Source organism: Pan troglodytes, chromosome 8, assembly GCF_028858775.2.
Source record: "Pan troglodytes isolate AG18354 chromosome 8, NHGRI_mPanTro3-v2.0_pri, whole genome shotgun sequence".
Taxonomy (NCBI): Eukaryota; Metazoa; Chordata; class Mammalia; order Primates; family Hominidae; genus Pan; species Pan troglodytes.
In genome coordinates, this window is record NC_072406.2 from 117361151 (window position 1) to 117372547 (window position 11397).

The window sequence follows — 11397 nt, forward strand, 5'->3', positions numbered from 1 at the left end:
GTGAAACCCCGTCTGTACTAAAAATACAAAAAATTAGCCGGGCGAGGAGGCGGGCGCTTGTAGTCCCAGCTACTCAGGAGGCTGAGGCAGGAGAATGGCGTGAACCCGGGGGGGCGGTGCCTGCGGTGAGCCGAGATCGCACCACTGCACTCCAACCTGGGCGACAGTGAGACTCAGTCTCAAAAAAAAAAAAAAAAGTGGATCTGCTTAATTCAAAACTGTCCGCATGTTCTCACTCATAGGTGGGAATTGAACAATGAGAACACATGGACACAGGAAGGGGAACATCACACACCTGGGCCTGTTGTGGGGTGGGGGGAGGAGGGAGGGATAGCATTAGGAGATATACCTAATGTTAAATGACGAGTTAATGGGTGCAGCACACCAACATGGCACATGTATACATGTGTAACTAACCTGTACGTTGTGCACATGTACCCTAAGAGTATAAAACAAAACAAAACAAAACAAAAACAAAACCGTAAAGTTCAAGGGTCAACTGTACTTCCTTGGTTTCACAAGGCTCCAAGGGCTGTGAGAACCAAAGCCATAAATATTTTCCACTATCTTATCCCTAATTGAACCATGGTGACTTTTTACCTATTGACCTTGTCCTTGGTTTCTTACCCCATGAGGGAGCATCATTGCATGTCATGTCACCCCATGCATCCTGTCTTATTTTTTCAGATTGTAGAAACACTGTTTAATGCTCTCAACCAAAATTTGGTCCAGTTTGAGCTGAAGCCGGGGGTACAAGTCATTGTGTATGTCACACAGCTGACGTTAGGTGAGTGCCACTGGGAACTGGGGAAATGGGAAAGAGGATCTGTTATCCCAGAGAGAAAAGGGGGAGAGAATCATGAAACCCTGCTGCATAATGTCTGAAAGTGGCTTTGTAGAAGGGTCCTTTTTGTAGTTATGGTTCAGAAGGATTGGTCACATCAGTCACATTGTTCTGAAGGCATCCTGCAAGAAGACTTTCTTAGGAGTAGCTTTGCCATTGAATCCCTAGACGGTCTCGGAGAAAACCTACAATTTACTTGGGTCTTAACCTTATTCGTTTGTTTGTTTGTATATTTCTTTATTTTGTCTGTGACAGTTGGGATTATATTGGACAGTCCTCTAGCTCTCTTCATTCATTCAATTATCTGATTTTATGAATCTTGGATGGTAGGCCACAGAACTTTAAAACTCCCTTCTAGTTTACAATGTGTGAGTCAAAGTAGAAACAGGAACAAACTCTAGTTGGCTTATTTGTGAAAAAATCTAAAAAGGCATGTCCCATTGGGCATCTACTTTGGGCTCTCTGGGAAAGCCTGTTTATTAAATGGTTCTTAATAATGTAAGACTTTTCCAGGGTGTAGGTCACAAATGTGCCCATCCAGTGGGTTTTTATCAGAACAGTGTAAAGGAAGAGAATGAAACACTGCATTAGTACTTAACCCAAAATTTCAAATGGGCTCCCTGTAATTATGGTGACAGGCATGCAGCCTATCTAAGAGAAAGAGCACTGGAGCCCTTATTCCACTCCCCTGAGCTGGACATACGTTGTTCAATTTATACCAAGAACTAGCAAGTTTCCCCAGGCTGAACAGAGAAGTTTACTTTCCCTAAGAAGCTGTACTCAGGTGCCATTGTCATCATTGAAGCCAGACTTTCTGCACCCAGATATCAGGCAGGGGAATTGGAGACTAGACATAAGGATGGAGATCAGTGGCCTCCTTCCTGCAATGAATACTCCCTCCAGCTAACAGCTTCCAAGTGAGCATATCTGTTCTTTTCCTTATCTGTTCTTCTTTCCAAGCTCCATTGGTGGACTCCAGTGCTGGGCACAGCAGCTCAGCCATGCTTATGCTATTATCAGTGGTATTTGTTGGCCTGGCTGTGTTTTTGATCTACAAGTTTAAAAGGTATGTCCTGTTATCACTCAATTTAGTAGTGGGGTTGGGGTCATTGCAAATGATTCTTCCTATAACTAACTTTACTAAACTCATCGCAAGAATGTGATTTTTAATTCTCCTTGAACTTCTGTTTGACAATGGGTAAAAGCAAGAATGGTTGAGGGTCATGGATTAAATGGGTTTGAGACTCTGAACTCTATCTATTATGATTTATAGGTGTAATGAGTTAGGTAAATAAAGACTGGCCAATGAAATCAATTTATTATCTTCAAGAGAAGTGTAAGGGGTTTTCAAACCTCAATCAAACTTCTAAAGTAAGGTCTTATATATTCAGAAGATCTTTTTATATGGATCAACATCCATTCAGGTGGTTAAATAGGGAAAATGCAGCTAAAATTTGATACACACATGTACAGACACCGATGCATTTTTTTACCTCCTGTTGCAGCTATTCAGCATCTCTCTTTAAATTTGCATGCTAAAGATATTCAACTATCATCCCTCTCCCTCTTTTTCCTATTCTAAAGGGAAATTGATTAGGAGAACAAAACTCCACATGTCTTGAGAAATTATTTTTGAAAGCCACAGAAAGGGTGGTATAATAAGATACTTATTAGAAACGTAAAATTGAAATCAATAATTTTGTACTAACATTCAAATTATAACTTCTACTAGGATGTATACTAATTAAGAGTATAAACTCTGAAATAAGATCCAATATTAACTTTTAGCGTTTGTAACCTTGGGCAATTGTTATTTGCCTCTCTAAGTCTTAATTTCTTCATTGGTAAAATGAGAATAGCAATAATACTTTATAGGTTTGCTATATGATTTAAATGCCATAATGTGTGTAGGTGCTACGTACTAAGTAATCAACAAAGCTATGCTATTATAAATAACAAAGCACATGCCTGCCAAAGATGCCCTCTGTGCCATAAACTGTCACATAATAGGCCCTCAGAAATTTTATCAGTGGCCTAGAAATGTGCTCCCTGGGAAGCCTGGGTAAAGTAAAAATGTCATTAATTATTGTCAGATGAGTTTGAAAGCCTCTTTTAGTCCTGGAGTCTTTCCAGGAACTAAAGATAATGCTTTTAGGTTTTGGTAGAGATCAGTGGTAAAGGTGCCTGACTCTTCCTGCCCCCCTTCTTCCTACTTATCTCTCCTTTAGTGGCTATTTCATTTTCTTAAAAACACCAGTTTAATTCAATATACCTCTCAGCATTAGCCGCAGCAGCAGGAATTCTATCAACACCCTCCACGCTCTCTAGAAGGACAGAGTGAGATTCACCTTCCTACTCAACTTATAGACCAGTATGTGAGTTCATGTCCTCTTGGATCAAGATGTGTTAACCCACATACCCCTGTTCCCTTTGAAGAGTGGATAAAACCTTTATGTCACAAAGTGAGAAAAGGTTCAATATAGAAACAGCCTGGTTAAGGCAACACCCATTTATTTATAGATGTACTTCAATTATATGCAAAGAACATTTCACTTTTCACTCAGCCAAGAATTTGATTGTGAGGAAGCCTGGTGGTTGCTGGGCGTGACAATCAACTAAACTAAATGTCTTATCTCTGACTCCCAGAGCAGCATAGTTGCTGAGGACAAGGGCCAATAGAAGTCCTGTAAAGAATCTTTTGTGGCTTTTGTGTCAGGTCGATCCAAAGTAAGGATACTTAAGGATCACTTATACTGTGACTTGGAAAACTTCTTTTTTTGTTTTGTTTTGTTTTCTTTTTATAAATGCTGTTAAACTCCTTAGACGGTCAACTTACTAATGTAGGCATCTTTAAATGTATACACTTTAATAATGAATCCATACCAGGTAATGACATCTCTAAAAAATTCTGCCTTTGTAGTTCCCAGGTATCAGCCCACCTTTTCTGTGTCCCTGACAGTGAGTCATGCAGCTGAGGCCACAGGAAATAAACTCCAATCAAACTGGACAATAGCAGCATCAGTTAACAGTAACTAGTCATCAGTTAACCTTTACTTTTCTGGCTCCTTTTCCTGGAAGTTTTACTCCCAATGCTAAAGCCCTTTGGTTGAAATTCTGTGGGATTTTCTTTTTTTTTTTTTGGTCTCTTTTCCCCACTCATCACATGGAACCCCAGTAATGGCAACATGGAGTGTACCTGGCTCGCAACAAGTACGTAGGTCAGGTTCCTAGCCCTGGATTCCCAAAGTCTCCTTTGCTTCTTTCATTACTATCCAATAGAACTTTGGCAATGTTTAAAATGCTCTATCATCGCTACTGTTTAATATAGTAGCCAGTAGTCTGACTGAGGAACTGAATTTTAATTATATTTAACTTTAATTAATTAAGTGTAAACAGCAACACCTGGCCATTAAACACTCTGTTGAGCAGCACAGTTTAGTGTAAAGACATTTCTGTTTCTGTGTCCAGATCATTGGCCATACTGAGTTTCCAGATCCAAAGCTTCCTCTCTGTAATTGCCAGTATTAACACATTAAGACGTTCATTCATCCTACAAACATTTATTGAGTACTTCCTGTGTGCCAGGCACTGGAAATGATCTCAGTATCCCAAGTGGTCACTTGACATAGAAAAAGAGAATAGAATTACTATGAGCCCCAAGCTTCCTTTAAATGAGTATCACCTGGCCTCTCGCAGTCTCTCTTGCTCTTGGATAGTGACTGCTATTTTCTTATATCTCAAGTAATATAATTAAAAATCATCATGAGATGCCTTTTCTTTCTGAAGACTGCCTAACAAGAATTTCCTTCCATAACTGAAGATCTGCTTTTTCTCTATCCAGGAAAACATTTGAGCTTCTATATTCCTTCCAATCTTTTTTTAGAAGGGCTTTCCTTATAGTCCAAAGCCCACTTTGCTTTCTCTAAATTTCCTCCTACAGGCTTCTAACACTGATAATAGATGGATAAATAGATACAAACTGCAGTTGGGTTTTGTTTTTTGTTTTTAGAGGGAGACTTGAGCCTATCCATATTACTCCTCTTATTTAAACCTGTATGAATGTTGGTCCAAGACATGTCTCTTGATCTCTTCATTTCCCACATTCCTTGTATGCAGAAGTGGAGTTCAGACTTATATTCTCAACAGTCCTACAAGCGGATGTGTTAAGAAATGAAAAGCAACTTGACAAATTTTTTAAATTATGCAAATCGAGATACAAAATTTATTCTCTTCCAACCATCGATTGCAAAAAGATGAAAAATATGCCAGTTTTTAGATGTGTTATTTGGAAATTGAAATAAAGCGAATAATCTCTATAAGGGCAAGTTTATCCAAATCCTCATAGGTATTGTGAGCAAAGCAGGAAAGGGGAGGCAGTTGACTCTGGTTACAACTGTGAAGTACACAGACTTATGTGATCAGGAATGGTTTAACCACCCGCAGACCTAATAAATATTACAGTTGATCCCAACCTTCATGAGCAATATGTACTTTTATGATTGGGAGGAATCTAAGTTATTAGACTGTATTTTCATTTATATAAAAAGGAATATGAAGGCCAGCATTAATTTTTAATTATACCACATTTAGAGAGCCTAGTGTGCTGCCTCACATGGATGCTGTTCACTTTGGGTTCTTGTAAATTATATTAAACTGGCTTAGACCAGTAGGGGTCATGGGGACACCTCCTTTAATGTATGGAAAGCAAACATTAAAGACAGGAAAACTGAATGTAAAAAATAATTAGAAGCAACTAAGTGTTTTAAACCTATTTTCAGATTTTTTCTTCTGAATTAGCTGCAGGAAACCCATATTAAGTGCTTCCACATTTCGCATCATTTGGAGTTGGAGCAGATAGGGGAATGTAGAAGCTTGAGAATACCACTGCTTGGCACAAGGACAACAAAGTGATTTTCCTTTAGAGTTGCATGGGATGTCCTGGATTAGGGTGGGTGTCTGATGTCCCAAGTTTCAGTGATATCTATGCTAGTAATTGGCTTTGTGAAATGTCTAGACATTAGTCTAATTTTCCCATCCTTTGATGAGGTAAGAGGGGTCTCTTCTAGAAGTGATATTCTAAAATAAAAATATAATCTTTTTATTGACAAATATAGTATAATAAAGTAGAAAGAGCACAGGATTTAAGGTAATTTATTCATTGATTCACAAAATGCTTAATAAATGTTAACCATGTGCCAAACACTGTGCTAAGTCGTGTGGATAGCAGAGAGGATAGAAAACATAGACCTTGCCTACATGGGGCTGTTAGTATAGTGGGACAGAAAGACAGAAAACAAGTCAATAAACATTGCCTATTACATCACCCTAAACCAACACCATATTTATTTCTTACATAGGCAGTGTTGCATTGTTTCATGTTTATAATGGAAAGTTGGATAGTCAGGGGAAGCCTCTCAGAGATGACATGTAAGCCAAGCTCTGAGAAGAGCAGAGGGCAGTGTGTTACAGGCAGAGGGAACAGTTGGTTCTAAGTCCCCAAGATGTTGAAGAGCTGCTTCTATTAGAGTCTTGTAACTCAAAATTTGGGTCTCCAACTGATGAGCAGCATCAGCATCACCTGGGAGCTTGGCAGAATTGCAGAATCTCAACCCATCCAGTCCAGACTTACAGAGCCACAATTCACATTTTAAGGAAGACTCTGGGTGATGCTTAAGCCTGTTAATGTTTGAGAAGCCCTGGATTAAAGGAATGCAAAGGAGTCTCCCGAGGCTGGAACACACAGTGTGTGAGGAGATAATGAAGATGGGTCAGAAGATGAATGCCTCAAGAAGATTTCAGTGTGAAGCCGCTCACTTCTCCAGCCCCAAGCTAGTCTGCCTTGTGTTTCCAAATCCCACCTACTACTTTTCTGTCTTTGAATGGAGCTATTTAGCTTCTCTTAATCCTTAATCATCTCCAAAATCCAAAAAGAAGCTATTGTCATCCCCATTGAACAGATGAGGAAACTATCCAAGTATTTAAGGTACTTATCCCATAAGTGATGCTCTGAAAATTGTAGCAAAGGCTATGAATCTATTATTTCTTGACTATTTATTTAAAAAAAGCCAATGTGGATTGATTAAATTGATGCAACCTTAGAAATAGGTGTCTTTTCACTCTGTACACAGAGTTTCAAAGTCCAGCTCCTTTAAAAACTTAATACCAGGTAAATATTTATAGGGTTTTATTATCTAACTGCCTTTTTGTTTATACCTTCTTGTTTTTTACCCACAGGAAAAGGTGCATTCCTCAGGGAGTTCTATGGTTTACATCTTCCCTGGGCATCTGGGTTCCTGGCTGGCTTTGTGTTCCTTGACCTTGTAGCCTCATTGTCTCTGGGGTTACCAATATCTTTCCCTGACATGGACCCTTCCTATTAATAGCTTCTTCCTCCCCTTATCCCCCAGGATTTCCAGCTGCCCAAGTTTGGCACACCCTGTGATCTTAACCTGATTTTGCTCCTGTCCCATGTAGGAAAATCCCTTGGATTAACATCTATGCTCAAGTCCAACACGACAAGGAGCAGGAGATGATTGGGTCAGTGAGCCAAAGTGAAAACGCCCCCAAAATCACACTCAGTGACTTTACGGAGCCTGAGGAGCTGCTGGACAAAGAGCTGGACACGCGGGTCATAGGTACATGCTCCTGCTCCACTAAGCTCCTCTGTTCTGTGTCCTCTAAACACTGGCCTGCTTCATCTGTTCCCCATACATTACTGGACTGGAGGGTGGGGACAAACAACTACCTACAGTGACAGAATCATGTTTTAAATTTGTCTGCCACCTCTGGCCACACGAAATTGGCAGATATTTTTCCCCTTAGAAGTCAATCAGGATTGGAAATACTGGAGTCTGAGTGGGTTAGGGATGAAGCCAACTATCCATTACTGACGGGCTTTTTCTTCTTTTTCTATAAAGCAAAAGTATTATATGTCCTTACTAATAATTACATGAATGTGGAATCTGGCATCAGATAGCCCTGGATCCATTTTCCTTGCTCTGCTAATCTACTACATCTGTGACCTCTCTGTGCCTCAAATTCCCGATCTGTGAAATGGGAGTAGTAGTACTTATGATTCATTTCTATTTCTGTGTAGTACCTAAAAAAAACAATTCTAAGACTGTTGTGATAATGACATGCTGTTATGTCATTAGCCCAGTGCCTGCCACATAGTAAGTTTCAATACACATTGGCTGTTACTGTTATCAATAGAATATAAGATGGCAGTCAATGTCTTGATCCCACCTGTGTGCTAGTGTGGGAGGTAGCATATGTTAAACATGGATGACATAAGTCAGTGAGCTGATAGGTAACGATATCCAGGTGCCTTTTAAATAAATTCCTATTAAGCACCTGTTCTGGGTGGCTTGGTATTTAGCAGTGAATAAAACTAAGATCCCTGCCCTTGTGGAACTCACATCCATTTCTCCCTGTGTCTTCTCTTCTCTGCAGGAGGCATTGCCACTATTGCAAACAGCGAAAGCACAAAGGAGATCCCCAACTGCACTAGTGTTTAATACCAGCAAGCCACGTGGTCAACCACCTTTCTGACTTTTTATTTTTGATGATTACTATTACTATTATTATGGAAAAATAAAAATGTCTTTTTTACCTTTTGTTTACCAAGGGCCCCTTCATAAATAGCGGGCAAATGCCTAGCTTTGGGAGAAAAGGGCATTCTTAGCTGATTGAAAGAGACAAAGGGAATAAATGGCTGTATTTGTGCTAAGAGCAAAGGATGCGTCTTCCCACAGCCTCCTCGCTTTACTCTGCCATTGGTAGCTTAAAGACTTTCTTTTTCCTTGTGGTCTCCCTTTTTTCAAAATTGAAGTTGGGTTGGCTCTTTGTGAACCTCTCATCCTCACAGCAGAATCACCAACACTCTCCCCTTCCCCCAGCACACACACATACAACACAGATCATTTCCCAGTTAGATCCACAGGAAGTAGGTGGGTGGATGTAGCTGCAGAAAGTGTGCACAACTTTGTGAAAGAGGCCCTGCCTTGTGCATGTCCATAGTGAGGCTACAGATGGCTTATTGTATATAATTACAATGTAAATAACTTTTTATTTCCTAAGAAATAATTTAATGTTTAGTAAAAAAGAAAACAGAAAAAAGAAAGATGCGTGTGTTGGCTTACGCACTGGCCCTCAGAGCTGACCAACCCGCCAGGCCTGCTCAATGCATTGGGTTTGGATGCTCTCCTGTTGTCTGTCACACTTAACTCTTGCATCTCCTTGTCCATGCCATAGCTGGTTTCTACTTATGTATATAAAGGGGGGCGGGGGGAGGGGCTTCTCTGGGGCAATTGATAAAGGAAGGACTCTAGTGACATCATAGAACATGGCAGTCGTTTTTGTTCCAAGAATGACATGAAAGGTGAAGAAGAGGCCCACTAGAGGCTTCATACTGAGACCCAGATGGGGGAAAACAGCTTCCTCTCTAAAAGGAAAAACTTGATATTTATCAGTCTGAGAAAATATTTTTTTCTAAAGAAGGCAGTCAGTGGATCTTAAAATGACAATCTGTTTTTAAATTGGATTCTATGAAAATGCATAATGCTTATGGTGAATTCTCAGGCTATTCTGAGCTCAGAAAAGTCCCCTGGGCACTAGGTAAAGCCCAGTGAATGTCTCTTGGCATGGGAGGAGTTAAAGAGGTTGGAAGGGAGGAGGCATTTGTGGAATTATGAGTTCATGCAAAATTCTCCAGGCCAAGTAGGGGTCTAGCCTTTAATGATATTAGTCAAAGGCAATTTTAGCAAAGCTGTGCTATTTGCTTGTCAGATGTACACAACTTCCTTAAAGTCAAATGTCTGCCTTCAGTTCCCTTAAGGTAGTTCTTGCCTCTGGGGTGAGTGGCTTTCAAAGCCTGTTAGCTTTTCCAGCACCTCAGCCCCTTCACACATTTACACATACCGATTTTTTTCAATAGGGTCACGTTAAGCCATGCTGCAAGCATTGTTTTTATTTTCAGGCTTAGCCTGAGCACACTTATTTTTGAAAATGATATAATGTATATATATGGGAGGAAAGGCCACATTTTGTACCTGTTAATTTTTGTGGGATGTTGTTCCCATTCTTCTTTGTGAGACAGAGAGAATGTGATATAGAGAAATCTGGCTGGCTACAGCGTAGATCAGTATTAGGAATATTTCTAAAGATCCTGCTTTTTTGTTTCAAGGGTTAAATGGGGCAGACAATTGCAATACTTGTACTAAACACTGGAATACAAATGCATGACTCATATCTATATATACAGTATATGTACATATACTGTTCTTGGTTTTATTGTTCCACTTGAATATTTCTACTGTAAAAAAAAGACAGTGGTTTTGAAATTGTTGAAAATAAATGTATTTTTGTACATCAAAGCTACATACATGGCTGAGTTTTCTCTTTGGGGAGTTTTCTTTATCCACTGTGTCTGTAAACTATTGCTACAGTGATGCTACATGGAAAACAATGAATGGCTTATAACAACAGATGCTTGGTTTTTGCTCATGAATCTTTAGGTTGGCTCTGGTTTGGCTGAACATATCAGGACTGACCAGGCTCTGCTGGTCTGATCTGGAAGGAGGTTTCAGGTAGTTTGAGTCTGCTCCATGAATTATCATCATCCTGGAACCACAGCTACCCAGGGCATGTTTTTTCATGGTGGATTGTAGAATTCCAGGTGAGGCCAGTAGAACAACCCTATGTCTCTAAGGCCTGGGCTCAAAATGGTCACTTTATTTATCTTCATCCACATTCCGTTGACTAAAGAAAATCACACGGCCAAGTCCAACCTCCATGGCTAGAGAAATAGATTCTTTCTACTCTGGTACTAGGTACTATAATTGGAAACAATAATCTGATTTACTCTGCCTATTCATTTTCCACTGCCCCATGGAGCGCTTTCACTAAATGACCTATTTGAACCCATGTCAAAGTTTTTCATTCACATATATATGGCTGGGACCTCTGAGCAAAAGTCTTGGTAATTGCAAGGTCTTTGAGTTTGATATGAGTTCCCAATGAGTGGTAGAGATGATGGAATGCCAAGTCAGGTATGAAGACTTATTAAGCAAGAGCAATGAAAAGGAGAAAAACAACATGTGTCCGTTTTTTTTCCTTCTTCCAGCTGTTCGATGCATGAAACCAACAGCAAATGTCGTTTTTTGGTTCTTTGCTTATTGGTGGCTCTTCTTCACCAGGTAAATAAGGAAATGTAAACTGGGCACCCAGAATAAGGGCTGTAAGTTGGATGTTTCTTCTTATTTCTTTAGTGTTTCAAATATGTGATAAAGTTCCATGGATCTAAGAAACCAGAAATCATTTGTTGATAATTTAGTTGCATATTTTGGAAACTGGCTGAATCTTCTGGAATCATATTTTCTGCACTTAAATTGAAGATAAAGAACTAAGCAAAGGTGGTTTTCTTTTGATTTGGGAATTTATTTTAAAATCATGTATAATTCTTACTATAACTTTTCTTGAGTTATACTCACCTTTTGAAAAATTTATATAAGTACCTGCCTCACATATTGAGAATATCACTTAAGTATCTCAAA

At 39.5% G+C, this 11397-nt stretch overlaps 1 protein-coding gene across 1 annotated transcript in view; it reads left to right on the forward strand.

Annotated features, from left to right (window-relative positions):
- The window catches only part of SORCS3 (sortilin related VPS10 domain containing receptor 3), a 617030-nt gene extending 606812 nt beyond the window's left edge, over positions 1 to 10218 (forward strand). The window contains exons 24-27 of the mRNA XM_016919295.4: positions 688 to 787; positions 1805 to 1910; positions 7319 to 7479; positions 8297 to 10218. Coding sequence (XP_016774784.1) covers positions 688 to 787; positions 1805 to 1910; positions 7319 to 7479; positions 8297 to 8361 — 432 coding nt within the window. The 3' untranslated portion in view covers positions 8362 to 10218. The remainder of the gene's footprint in view (positions 1 to 687; positions 788 to 1804; positions 1911 to 7318; positions 7480 to 8296) is intronic.
- Positions 10219 to 11397: the final 1179 nt, after the last annotated feature.